At 40.3% G+C, this 14650-nt stretch overlaps 1 protein-coding gene across 1 annotated transcript in view; it reads left to right on the plus strand.

Moving 5' to 3' along the window:
• The window catches only part of CFAP47 (cilia and flagella associated protein 47), a 245919-nt gene that overhangs the window by 177323 nt on the left and 53946 nt on the right, over positions 1–14650 (plus strand). Inside the window, exons 33-34 of the mRNA XM_087966888.1 lie at positions 4518–4713; positions 13888–13985. Of these exons, the coding sequence (XP_087823014.1) occupies positions 4518–4713; positions 13888–13985 (294 nt within the window). The remainder of the gene's footprint in view (positions 1–4517; positions 4714–13887; positions 13986–14650) is intronic.

Raw genomic sequence — 14650 nt, forward strand, 5'->3', positions numbered from 1 at the left:
GGCTCACAGGGTAGTGGCCTCAGGGTCGATCCGACCATGGGTTTTAAGAGACTGCTATGGAACACCAGGTGTATCTTCCCTAGCAGTCAGGGCAATTTTAATTGCACCATGACCGGGTTGATGATCTTCACTATGGGGAATAGCCCCATAAACTTTGATCCCAGTTTCCTACTGGGAAGTTTTAACCTCAAGTACTTCATGGAGAGATAGACTTTCTACCCCAGTTGGAATGGCCGTTGTGGGGCTCAGTGTTTGTTTGCCTGTTTCTTATAGGTTTGTGCCGTTTTAGCTAGTGCTAAGAAAATTATGAAAAAGGTGGAAGAAGAATTTAGTCTATTTGCTGGAGACACAAAATTATAGGATCTAGGTTTTGTAGTTGGTAATTGCCTGAATATAAATATAAAAATGAAATCTAAAACGTACTGTGAGTTTGGGAACTAAACACGAAATATGTAAGGGTTGCCTCTCCTAACTTAAGAAAGTGAAAACTCTTGAAATGAAGTATTTCAAAAGGAATCTTTTATTAAGTAGAAGTGACAGCAATACATCCAAAGCAGCATCTGAATACCCTCAGGCAAGGCAAGTAGAATTAATGCAGTAGAGGCCCTTCCTTTATCCAGATGCAGATTCAGTCAATCCACAGGTATGAAGATGTTATTGTACCAGCTACTCTGAGAAACAGATAAGCCGTGGCCATCTTCCGCTGGCTATTAAAGTGAAACAACCCACATGGCCCTCCCTCCTATACATTCCCCAAGAGGTGAGAAAATCTCAGGGCATTTCAGCACCAGGATACAAGTTATACCAGTTGTCACAGGCAATACTAATGAATTGAATCCAAGGCTTCCCCTTCTCCCAATTGAATGGCAGTATCACTTTTAGGGATCTGACAAAATGATAATTGAATAATCTTCAAGATGGCTGGAATACTGAGTTATGAGTGCTGAGATGGAGAATGTGTTGCAATATTGCAATATGCAATATTCACTCATCATAATGTATAATTGATCTTAAAAATATTTACTTAGAAATATTTCTGTACTTCATGTAATGATTTATATGTTCACTAGAGCAGGAGTCGCCACCCTTTTAGACCTCAGGGACCACCAAACTCATACTTTTAAATCCCGAGGATCACTAATACGATTTAAAAAAAAACATAATATATTTCATATAAACATTTTATTTTTATATTAAATATAAATTATATATATACATATACATATACATATATACACACATATACATATACATATACATATGTGTGTGTGTGTGAGAGAGAGAGATGTTTTCGTGGGTATTTATATGTATGGTATTCAGCTTTGTTCAGGTATTTTCCCACATCTTTATAGTTGTGCTTTTAAAGTTGTAGTGATGTTTCGGCAGAATCTCATCTGCCATCATCATCATATCATCATATGGGGTTCGTCTTCATTGTGTTGTGTCAGGCTTTCACAGCCGTTTCTGTTTTAAATTTGGTGCTAGCCTCGTGCTTTGTTGGAATGTTTTTTTCTTCATCCTGATTGGTTGGGAGTCTCGGTCTGTGTTTATTGGTCTTGGAGTTTGCTGTGTTCTGCTAGATTGGTGTTTCTAATATCTTCTGTCTGTTTTGTAGTGTTTTTTTGTCTTGATTAGCTGGCAACATTGTGCTTTGTGTATTGGGGGCTTTCAGTGTGGCTTGGCTTTGGGTGAATGGCCGGCTATCGTTTATTAAACACCTGGGCACAAACAGACCCCCCGATACCTCCAGCTCAAACACACCCCAGCCAGCCACCCAGATGAAACCTAGGTTCCTAATAAACCATTCACTCGAAGCCAAGCCACATTGAAAGCCCAATACATGAAACACAATGTTGCCAGCTAATCAAGACAAAAAAAAAACACTACAAAACAGACGGAAGATATTAGAAACACCAATCAAGCAGAACACAGCAAACTCCAAGACCAATAAACACAGACCGAGACTCCCAATCAATCAGGATGAAGAAAAAAACATTCTAACAAAGCACGAGGCTAGCACCAAATTTAAAACAGAAACGGCTGTGAAAGCCTGACACACACAACGAAGACGAACCCCATATGATGATATGATGATGATGGCAGATGAGATTCTGCCGAAATGTCGCTACAACTTTAAAAGCACAACTATAAAGACGTGGGAAAATACCCAAAGAAAGCTGAATACCACACACACACACACACACACACACACACACACACACACACACACAAACACACACACCAAAATCGTAAATGCTTAATCATAATTGTGGGGCAGAGCAAAGGGAAAGGAGGGGCCTCTCTCACCCTTTGGGAAGAAAAAGGGGCCTGGAGGCTGGGAAGATCTGAACGAGGAGGAACCAGCTCCCCCCCAAACAGAAGAAAAGCAGAGGCCCCTCCATACTGGTCTTCTGTCATTTCATATCTCTCCCAAGTCAGAGGAAACCTCTCTCTCCTTTGCCAGGTGTGGCTGCCTGGAGTTGAAGGAGGGCCAGGCTGGAAGCGCCAAGGAAGATGGGCTCCTAATAACCAGGCAACACCCACCCTTTGGCCTCCACACAAGAAGACTCCCCACCCCCTACGCTAAGGTCCAGGTTTCTCCCACCACTTGCAAGTAGAGAAGGGTCCCTCCCTATGTGGAGGCCGAAGAGGGGGTATTGCACCCAGAAAAGCTCTTGCCTGCACAAACAGGCTGGTTATTAGGAGCTTGTCTTTCTCAGTGCTCTTTTGGTCTGGGCATTTGGTCTCCCCCTCTAACACACATTTCTCTGGTGCTTGCCCGCAATTTTTTGCATTCCTCCAGGCCTGGCTTGCTGAGGGAGGAGAGTAGCCCTGATGTCTCTGCTGCCCCCCCTCCCCATAGCCCCATCCATCACTGCCTGAGGAAGGCACAGGAAAAGAAAGCAAGCAGAAACATAGCTTTCTCTGGGGCACAAGAGCAGAGATCAGAAGGCATAGGTAACAGAAAGCAGTGCTTTACAAAGGCGGCAGCTTCCGTCTTCTCTTGCCTTCTTCAATCTCCACTCTTTCGCCTATGTTTCTGCTTACTTTTCCTGTGCTTTCCCTGGGCAGCAATGGCTGGGGCCATGAGGGAGGGCAGAAGAGCAGAGCGCTGAGAGGGACAAGAAAACTGACACCGCCAATGCTGCCCCATTCTGGACCTCTGAACTGGATGGTGAGCACAGACCTGCTCCCTCCGCCCCCTCCCACCACCACCAGCCAGTACTTTTCCTGCCCTGCGCCATCCCTACAGCCTGCGGCCATTGAGGAAGAGGCCAGGCCAGGAGAGGCAAGCTGGAAGGTGCGGGAGTGCCGTGCAAATGCAAGTAGCATGGCATTCCTGCACCTTCCGGCAATCTCCATCGCCGCTTCAGCCCGCCTGTGCTGCCAGCCCCCTCTTGCTGCAACAGCACCATCACCTCGTCCAGGCTGGCAAGGGCTGTGCTGCTTTTTGCAGGTTTGTGCTTGGCTGAAGGGTGGGAGCCAGCAGGTGGGCGGCCCATGTGGGCGGCGCAACCTTGTGTTCCCGTGCAGCCAGGATTAATTGCTTTGGGGCAGATATTTCTCTGAGGCCCACCAAAATTTTCTCACGGACCACCAATGGGCCGCGGCCCACCGGCTGGCGATCACTGCACTAGAGCAGTGGTTGCCAACTGGTGGGCCGGGGACCACTGGTGGTCCATGAGAAAATTTTGGTGGTCCAGAGAGAAATGTCATTCCCCAAAGCACTTAATCCAGGCTGTGTGGGAACACAAGGCCGCACCGCCCACATGGCCTGCGGGAACACAAGGCTTGCGTTGCTTGCATTGCAAACAACACAAGGTAGTGAAGGGAGCGGGGCAAGGGCAGAGGGAGGGAACTTGCCCCAATCACCCGACGTGCCTCGCCTGGCCACCGGGCTGCTTCTTTCCTTCTTTCTTCTTTTGTTTTTGGCTGCATACAAGGAAAGCAGCAAAAGTCTTTCTCTCCCCCAAACTCCACCAGAAATGACTCTTTGGGACCCTACAAGGCATCTTGTTCCAAGAGGCTGCAACAAGTCTCACAAATACTCATTTCTGGTGGAATTTGAGGGAGAGAAAGAAAGAATTCTGCTGCTTCTGCTGCTTTCCTTGCATGAAGCCAAAAGTCTCTCTCTCTCTCTCTCTCTTTCCCCCTGAGAACGGAGCTGGAGACGGTATCTTGTGATCCCAAATAAAGAATGAATGATTGGTAGACCCCTACACTAGAGCAGCAAGAAGATACAGAAAAAGTGTTTGTTGCCTAGTTTTCCACAGCTCAGATTTGGTAGCCCCTAATCATTAATCCAATACTGAAACATTGAAAGGTAATGATAAAGGTTTGGTTTGCTATAACTGGGGTGGGGGGGGAGAGGAATGGAATTTGCTGTAAACAATGCAGGGTCATAAAATTTAACTGCTGCATAAGTAGAAAGATTACAATATTAAAGTTCATTTGGTAGGATTTTACATAATGTACAACTAGGTATTGGTAAGAAGCAATATAGCTTGTTGTTTCAGATTCTGATTCTCCAGCGAGTCTCTGTTCTTGAGGACACTAGCCAGACCAATGCAAAAGATGCAGAACACCTTCCAAAACTAAGCATCGATCCTTTGTCAAGTAATATATATTCTTCATCTGAAATAATTCTTCTTATTTGGATGAGCAGACATTTTGAGAAGACACGAAAAATTGTATGGAAAAACTGCAAGAAAGGTGGGAAAAATCACTAAATTTGTTAACTGTGTTTGTAGAGTTTTTTCCTGCTGTACAAGAAAGGAGATCATCTCATACTATTGCTATAATTTCCTATTGCAGTTTTACCATGTTACAGTTGGTATACATTGTTATACTTTTCTCAAATACACTGTATTACAAAGTTCAGAAATATAATTTATTTTCTGAAGAAAATTTTCATTGACACACTTTTTTTACAGCTGTTGTCCCTTGACTCCCCCTTGTTTTAATAACTTCCATCCATTGTTAGATTATTGTTGGGAGGTGTGGGTAAAAAAGACCACATTTTATCATTCTTTTTGTCAGCTAGGCTCCAACGGGAAACCAGCAGAATTCTTGTCAATAGTATCTGGGATAAAGAAAAGAAGTCCACCATTTTTTAAGTTGATAGATTCATTTCAAAGGAGGCAGGCAGTCTAACAGACCAGGATGAACTGACTATGAAGGTTTGTAATCAGGAACTACAAGAAGAGGCACTCTTATTATATCACAGAGTAGCCAACTAGTTTATTACACCACTGAAAATATGGTAACCATAATGATAAAACAATTTTTTGGTATTGATTGCAGATGCAATGCAGAATTTCAATTTGATGAGCATCAATATTTAAAATAACATGCAAAATATTATTTTAGTTGGATTATTTGAAATATATTTTTGCTTCTATATACAAGCATATAGTGTACATATACTTTTGGCATGACTGTATATATAACTTGAAAAACATTTTGAAAGAAATCTTCTGGACTTGCACAAACGTAAATTCAAGACTTATGAAAGCACATATAATTTTTAAAGGTTTATTTTGCATCCTTATATAGTAGATATCAGTCAAGAAATACTATAAATACAATGCTTGTAAAAGAATAATAACAGAAACAATAGTAACAAATTACAAAGCAGATAGCTGTTGATACTACACATTAACTTTATGAATAACTACTTTAAATAGGATTGAATTGTTTTTACTAGCCATGCTATTTTGTATTTTATTATATATTTTTATAGTTCATTAAGATGCTTAAATACATACAAAGATACATACTAAAACAGGGGTCACCAACCTTTTGGACCTCGGGACCACCAAACTCATAATTTTAAATCCCAGAGACCACTAACCAGTTCTGTGGGCATGGCCTAATTTGTGGGTGTGGCTTGGTGGTCATGTGATTGGCTGGGCATGGCTTGTATGTAAATATACATATTTATATAAATATTGATTTTTTTCTAAAAAAAGAGCAACTTTTACCCAAAATCAGGCAAAGGAGGCAGGCAGATTAAGTTGCTCAAAGAATCACAGAATCATTCAGAGATCTATCTATCTGCCATTGGCTAGCTCAGTCTGTCACATAAAATTTGCTTGCAAGCAAACTCACAAAATTAACTCACAACACACCATGTATGTAAATATTGAATTTTTTATTTAAAAAAAGAGCAACTTTTACCCAAAATCAGGCAAAGCAGGCAGGCAGATTGAGTTGCTCACAGAATCATTCAGTGATCTATCTATCTGCCATCGGCTAGCTCAGTCTCTCAAATTTGCTTGCCGTGAGTCTTCACTGAATAATAGAACCTTCAGCCCTAAGGGAGGTTCGGCTGTACTTAAAGCAGAGCCGAAGATCTAAAGACTAGATAGAAAGCAAGAAATCCAACCATTTCCTACTTCCTAGCTAATCTAAAACTCCCTGCACAGCAGAACAGATGATGGTTGGAAAAAGGAAATACAGCAATTTATTAGGCAAGTTTGCCAGGTAAGGAGTGAGTGGGCGAGGAGGATTCCCGCAGGCCATGTGGGCTGTGCAGCTTTGTGTTTCTGCGCAGCCTGGATTAATTGCTTTGGGGGGGGGTGCTCTGGGGGTGAGATTTCTCTGCTGCCGACCAAAATTTTCTCACGGCCCACTGGTGGGCCACAGCTCACTGGTTGACAAACGCTGTACTAAGATACATAGATAAAGAATGAATAGGTAAAGTACATTTAGATCAGGAGTGAGATTCAAATTTTCTAACAACTGGTTCTGTGGGGTAAGTGGCCATGGCTAGGTGGTCATGGTTATGTGACTGGGTGGGCATGGCTTCCTTTTTGTTTTGCAGCACCCCCCTGCACTCCATTTTTGGGCCTCCTGGGAAGGTGTTTTTACTCCCAGAAGGCTTCCCTGAGGCCCAGAAAGGCAAAAAACAGAGCACAGGGGGTCCGCACAGCACGCACACCCCGTGCTCCATTTTTGGGCCTTCTGGGCCTCAGGGATGCCTCCTGGGGGGTGTTTTTGCCCCCAGAAGGCTTCCTTGAGGCCCAGGAAGACAAAAATGGAGGGGGCGCAGCTCCCCCCCTCCTGGGCCTCAGGGAAGCCTCTTGGGTGAAGCAGTAAGACAGCGTGGGGGATCCTGACACAGTTGATAATTGGGAGGGAAAAAATACCTTAAGGAGTGACTGGTTAGGGGGTAATGCAGTCAATTATGTTGGGCATGTGCGCGATGTTGCACATGCACAATAAGGACTTACTGGAAGGGGCGGGGCCAGCCAGGGACACAATTTGCGGATTCTCTGAACTGTGCAGAATCATAACAACCGGTTCTATAGAACCGGTCAGAACTAGTAGTATCCCACCCCTGATTTAGATTTAACATTTAGATGTACAAAACAGAAAGGGATTAAAGAAATAATGCATCTTTTTCTTAACTAAGTTAGTTAAGAAACTAACCCTTTAGGTTAGAATTCACACAAGCTTTATTTCTTGTACCTTAAACTACATGTATTAATTTCTGGACAAATTCAAGTTGCCACTGACTGTCCAGTGACTAATGAAAATGATGAAGCTTTGACTTCATACTGTTCAAAGATATTGAATCATCCTCATGTTTTCTTGCTAATTTTCTCTTGGCATTGCTTCAAGCTTTTAGAACTTTAGTACTTTATTACTTTAAATATTAAAAATGTCCCACATTATAGTTCTAAATTGGATTACTTCTTAATTCATTATATTTACCCATGAATCCTCTGCTTATACATTGTTACTTGATAAATATGAGCTATATTAATTATTGAAGCACTTAACATAATTTTCAGTCAAGATATATGGGGAATTTTAATTAGATTTCCTAGTTATATATTCATAAAAAGAGCAAGTGATTGACGATATTTTTAAAAGTACACACTGAAGCAGAGGTAAATCTAGTCAACCTAACTATTCATTAGTAAATTGAAAATATTATTTCATTTACATAATAGAATACAGTTTTATTTATTAGATAAGTAAATCTGCATAATTCAAATGCATTAAACAATTTTATCAGGTACTGTATACAAATGTTCAAACATAGATATGTATACATAATAACATAAATCTTTTTAGAAGTACTATATATTTAATGATACAAACATATGATTAATTTCCATGGTTTCTAATTATTATCTACAATACATGTATAGACAGACAGATATATCCTGCATGCCTCCTTTTAGAATAAATGGAATATTTAATATTGCCCTGTATTTGTACAGGTGTCAGCTTTGGAAGCCATATTAGCACCAGAAGCTTCCACGCTCCCATATTCTTGAGCTTGGGAATTTGGGAGGGGGGATTTTATAGAGTGTATGTAGTTAGACATAATAGCGTTCTTCTTCAGAGTCAAGTCATGTTATTTCTGCACCTGGATGAGGAGTGGTTGAAGGGATTCCTCAAGTTGGAATGGATAGTGATTGGGCCATGTGATGGAGTGATGTGTGCAAGGGATGGATTTATAATTTTTAATTATTGGAGGAAAACCCGGAACTTTCAGATTTGGGTTTTCCCAGATGTGCCAGTATGACAGTTCAAATAAAATGGAACTTTGAGGAAAATGCCTGATTCAGAGTTTTGCTATTGGAGTTTGTTTTTCTGGAATGCTGACATTAACCAAGATCCCTAAATCATCAAGCAGCACCCCTATAGGGGCTGTCTGGGGTCCTGAGCCTCAAGCACCAACCTGTCACTCAGACAGTGTGAAGACTCAGAGAAGATGGAGAAAAAAAAGGAGATTGCAGAAGGAGCCATAGGAACGGACACCGGGGAACTCATCAAGACCCTGTATTCTCCCTATGAGGATATGTTGTGAACTATTGAAGCTGCAGAGATGGCACAAAGGCTAGGTGCTCGGCCCAAGGAAACAGATTCCTGGAAAAGTTGCCAGTCTGATCCAATTCCTAAGATGGAACCTGAGGAAAAGCTGCCTGAATACCGTTCAGACTCCAGCCCAATGAAAGCCACCCATGGTCCAGAATGAAGAGAAGTGAGAACCCCAGGGTCTGATGGCTCTCGGGACTGCAACCTGTTGCCTCCTTCTCAGAACCAGTCATTGACAGGTCTCCTGGAGTGATTTAAGGGGCTTGAAGTAGGAAGTTACATCCCAAGCACCCAACCGGCTCAGCTGAGCCTAATGCAACCAATGTTCACCTTTTCTGATCCAGAACTTGTCAGTGGAACCAGTGGAACCTTTCTACTCAGCCAGAGATGGCAGAGGGATCAATCCAGCACATCAGGTCCAAGCTGCAGGAGGAGACGACAAATGCCACCTGCATTTGGGATGCCATTGCCTCCTGTTGTCCCACCTCGCCAGCCAGCTTTTATGCTGCCTCCTGCCAAATCTGTCCCTCCTGGCTGGGGCTTTTATCCTAGTCAGTGGTGGGTACAGTGCCACCATTTCCAGCACTGCAACAGAAGTTTCTCCAGGAGAGGCTAGCAAAGAAGAGGATCAATGGTGTGTGCAACCATCCCCCCCCCACTTTACTGTTAAAGTAAAACTGACAGTGCCACAAACTGTGGAGCCAAGGGGATTTGGAAGCAGTGATAGATACAGGCTGTACCAGATGCCTAATTGGACTACCCATCATTGAGCAACTAGGGATAAAAATGAAATCCCTTAAGAACCCAATTAGGTTCGAACAGGTTGACGGGACTTTAAGGGGTGGAATCCCAGCAACACAAGTCACAGGGCTTGTCAGATTAGAGATGGGGAGGCATCATGAGTTCATACATTTTGTAGTAGCTCCCAAGATGTCAGAATCAGTGATATTAGGTCTTACCTAGCTGGATAAATGGGCCCCTATCATTAAATGGGAAGATGGGTACCAGAAGATTATAATTGGAGTTGGACCACTACCACTAGTCCCTCCTGGCAAGCAACTGCTAGTTAATCCAGTCCTGCCACCAGAACCATCAGCCGCTGCTTTAGAGGCGTTGGCAGGAGAGCCCCCTGTTCCTAAAGAACACAGAGACTTGGCTGAAGTATTCAGTGAAGAGGAATGCAATATCCTCCCCCCCACACAAATGAACAGACTGCGCCTTTGAGATAGAACCCCAAGCGAAACAGCCAAAACCCAAAATGTACTCCATGATGCCTGCAAAAACGACTGAACTGAGGAAGTACATTGACGCCAACTTGGCTAGAGGCTTCATTGCATCAGCGAAATCTAAAGTAGCAGCCCCTGTACTGTTCAAAGAAAAGAAAGATGGGGGGGGGTATTTATGTGTTGATTTTAGGGGGATAAATGCAGTGTGTGTGCAAAACACGTACTCCTCTACCCCCATGAAAGACTTGCTAAACCACTTGTCAAAAGGCAAGGTATTTACCAAGCTAGATCTGAGAGAAGCTTATTACAAATGTATAAAGGGGTCCTGGTTTACCTGAATGATATTCTTATATTCAGTGAAACTTTGGAAGAACATGTGAAACTCATGAAGCAAGTGTTGAAAAAGTTTTAGCTGCGAAACTCTATGCAAAGCTGTCAAAATGCGAGTTTCATAGGACTTCCCTCGACTATCTGGGCTCCCGAGTGGCAAACCAGGGAATTGAAATGGATCCTGGAAAAGTGAAAGCTGTGTTGGACTGGCAGCCTCCTAAGACAGTGGTCACCAACCAGTGGGCTGGGGACCACTGGTGGTCTGCAAAAAAAATTTTGGTGGTCCGCAGAGAAATATCACCCCCAAAGCACTCCCAGATGAAAAGTGAAATGACTTCAAGAAAGTTCAAGAAAATCCAGTTGTCTTTTTAACAGCATCTTTGGGTTAGCCATGACCTGGATGACTGAGAACATTCAGCTGAGAAAGACTTTCAACATAGATATCAATAGAGCCAGGAAATAGAGACGTTTGCACATTCAGGATCTCAGATTCACACACATAACCAAGTTTTCAAGAGTTTATGAAAGGCCAATAAGATTGGAGTCATCTTAATCTCTGAGGGAGAATGTTCCAGAGGGTAGAGTTATGGTGAAGAAAGCATGACTCTTGGTCTCTGCTAGCTGACAGGACCCTTAACATGACTAACCTGTTGGACCCATTATGAACTATATTCTATTGTTTTTATTTTGTTTTGCTTGATTTGAATAAAATATTTTATCTTTTTCATATTTTTGATCTTATATATACAATTTAATTATATTTATTGCAATATTCAGCTATGGTCATACAACAATATTAAAATATTAGAAAATTAGAAATGCAATTATTAGAACTCTATAATGAGATACTGACAACAGCAAAATTACCTAAGTCATGGGGGGAGACATACATAACATTGATCCCAAAAGAAGATTCGGACCATCAATTAATTCAAAATTACAGGCCCATATCCCTTTTAAATGTTGATTATAAAATATTTATGTCCATAATGGCAGAAAGATTGAAAAAAAACCCTTAATCAGATCATTCATAGTGACCAAAACAGATTCTTACTGAATAGACAAATTAAAAGTAATACTAGAATGGTATTGAATATAATAGTATATTATGAAGCAAACCCAGGAAAACAATTGGCAATGGTCTTCCTCAATGCACAAAAGGCATTTGACAATGTTAATTGGCAGCTTATAATACAACAATTAAAAAGCATGCAATTTGGCAATAAATTTATTAAATTGATTTTGACAATTTATACGACACAGACAGCCAGTGTAATAATTAATGGTAGCAGAACGGATTAAGATCAACAAGAGAGTAAGGCAGGGATGCCCACTGTCATCCCTTCTCTTTATTCTTACCTTAGAAAACTTATTGGAAAATGTTAGGAAAAATGTAGAAATCAAAGGGGCTTCAATTAAAAAGGAACATTATAAGGTACAGGCATTTGCCGATGATATAGTATTTTTTTCTGGAAGATCCAGAGGATACGGGAGTAAAATTAATAAAGGAAATAGAGGAATTTGGCAAGGTCGCAGGCCTTAAGATTAATAAAAACAAAACAAAATTATTGACTAAAAATTTAAAAGATAAGCAAAAAAAGAATTAGAAGGAAAATTGGGAATGCAAAGTATAAAAAAGGTAAAATATTTAGGCATTTGGTTAACAGCAAGATGCTCTTCAATTAAAAAAGATAACTATGATAAATTAATAATACAAATCCAAAAAGAATTGGAAACGTGGGGGAAATTACAGCTATCACTACTGGGGAAAATTGCGGCAATTAAAATGTCTTACTCTACCAAAAATACTATATCTTTTTCAAACTGTACCAATAAGATTGGATAAAACTTTTTTTTAGAGAATTAGATCGAATAATAAGTAAATTTGTTTGGGATGGGAAAAAAGCTAGGATAAAAATGAAATTGTTACAGGACAAAAGAGAAAGGGGTGGCTTTGGACTCCCTGACTAGGAAATGTATTATCAGGCTGCGGCTATGGTATGGATTAACAATTGGATCAACCTGGAAAATAGAAGAGTATTGTCGATAGAGGGTCACGACTTGCAGAGAGGGTGGCATAGTTTCCTATGGGATGGGAAATGTAAACAGCATGCATATTTTCAGAGACACATGATTAGAGATTCATTAATTCGGACATGGAACAAGATTATAAAGAATCATTATACTAAAATACCGAACTGGTTGTCAACTATGGAAGCACAAATATACCCAAACGCAACGGATCTGGGAAAAAAGAGGAATCATAAAAACCTATTAGACACACAAGGAAGATTAAAAATGAGACAAGAATTACAGCAACAAAATATAAAGATAGATTGGTGGCCATACATGCAAATCCAGGCGAGATATCAGAAGGACAAAGAACAATTTGGTTTCTACATGGAAAAGCATCAATTAGATAAAATTCTACAAGAAATGGAAAAGAAAATGATTTCAAGAATATATAACTTTCTACTAGATTTTAAAATGGAAGAGGAAGTGGTCAAAGAGACGATGGTGGTATGGGCGAAAAATGTTGGCCATAATATAGACCTGGAAAATTGGGAGATAATGTGGGGATCAAATTACAAACTAATTACATCCACAGCATACAAGGAAAATCAATAAAAAATGTTCTACAGATGGCATCTTCCTCCCACTAGATTGGCAAAAATGTTTAATTCAGACCCAAATTGTTGGATCTGTGGAAAAGAAAAAGGCACTTATTTTCATACCTGGTGGACATGCCAGGAAGTGAAAAAAAATTGGAATACGATTAGACAATGGATAGAAGAAATCACGAATCAGAAAATTGAATTTAATCCGGAAACTTTTTTATTAGATATAATAACACAAAAATGCAATAAAACATAAATATATTATGTTACATATATTAACAGCTGCAAGGATTTCGTACGGACAACTCTGGAAGGAAAAAAGGGTTCCACCAGAAGGCATGGTTATTAAAAAAAATAATAGATTGTATAGAGATGGACAGGCTAATGATGAAAATAAAAGACAGAGAAGATTCAATTTATTATAGGGCCTGGGATGCCTGGTATGAGTGGTTTAGAAATAAAAAGAAAAGAAAATGGCAATTAGAATGAGGGAATATGTAAATATGTAAATATACCATGGAGAAGATTGAGATGTAAGGATAAAAGATAATGATTTATAGTAAGAGTAAGATGTAATGGTAAAGGAATAAGTAAATACATATACTGAAAAATGTGAGGAAATGCAAAAGATGTCTTGATGTTGATAACAATGTATACAATTTTGTTTTATGTTTTTTAAAATTTGGAAATTTAATAAAAAAATTTATGGAGATGTTGAAAGCCTAATAATATAATTCAATGAAGGAGTGATAATTTTTAATAGTTCTAAGAAAAGTCAGGTTTACCAGATACATTGCATTTCCTATAAAGAACAAACCCAGCAGTTTTATAAGTCCACAAATTTTGTATTGTGAAATTCTAAAATCTCATTTAAATAGGGGACATACCTCCAAAAAGATGGATAGTTAACTTCGATAGAGATCTTCATGATGGCCTTGTCCTTGCTGCACAAGTGGCAAGCTATTGTCCCTATTTGGTAAGAAAGATTTTTAAACCTTTTTGATAGAAATGTTATTTTATGTTTATTTAAAATACATTTTAACATATTAATGGAAAAAGCTAATGTACTTTTATGAAGCTTGAACCAAACAAAAAACAAATTTAATTATGACTATTAGTTATTTAATATGGTTATCATTTTGGATTGTACATTTTATGTCTCCTGAGTATTTTATTTTTTAAACTATGCTCAAAACTCACTGTCAAATCTTCTCTTTTATCTGAGACTCTCACTCCAATATTGAATCTTTATCTTTAGAGATATTTATTTTATTCAATTTGATGCAACCTCACTCTAAAACAGGGGTGTCAAACATGATTTCATTGAGGGCCACATCAGGGCTGTGCTTGATCTCGGGGCCAGGGGGGCGTGGCGACTGGGTGGTGTGGCTGACTGGGTTGGTGTGACTGGATTGGTGTGACCAGCTTGATACCGCTCACTGGGCATGGTCAACTGAGTGAGTTTGGCCAACTGAGTGAGTTTGGCCAGCTTGACACTGTTCACTGGGTGTGGTTGACTCAGGACCTCTGCGTCAGGATGGAACAAATCGTACCAGCTAACTTGATGTGGGGACAATTTGGTGCCCCACAAGCTCCTCACCTCCTCAAACTGCTGGCAGCCAATTGCATGCATGCACATAC

Source organism: Notechis scutatus, chromosome 5, assembly GCF_049901735.1.
Source record: "Notechis scutatus isolate UNSWTSFEM ecotype Mainland chromosome 5, rNotScu1.2, whole genome shotgun sequence".
Lineage (NCBI taxonomy): Eukaryota > Metazoa > Chordata > Lepidosauria > Squamata > Elapidae > Notechis > Notechis scutatus.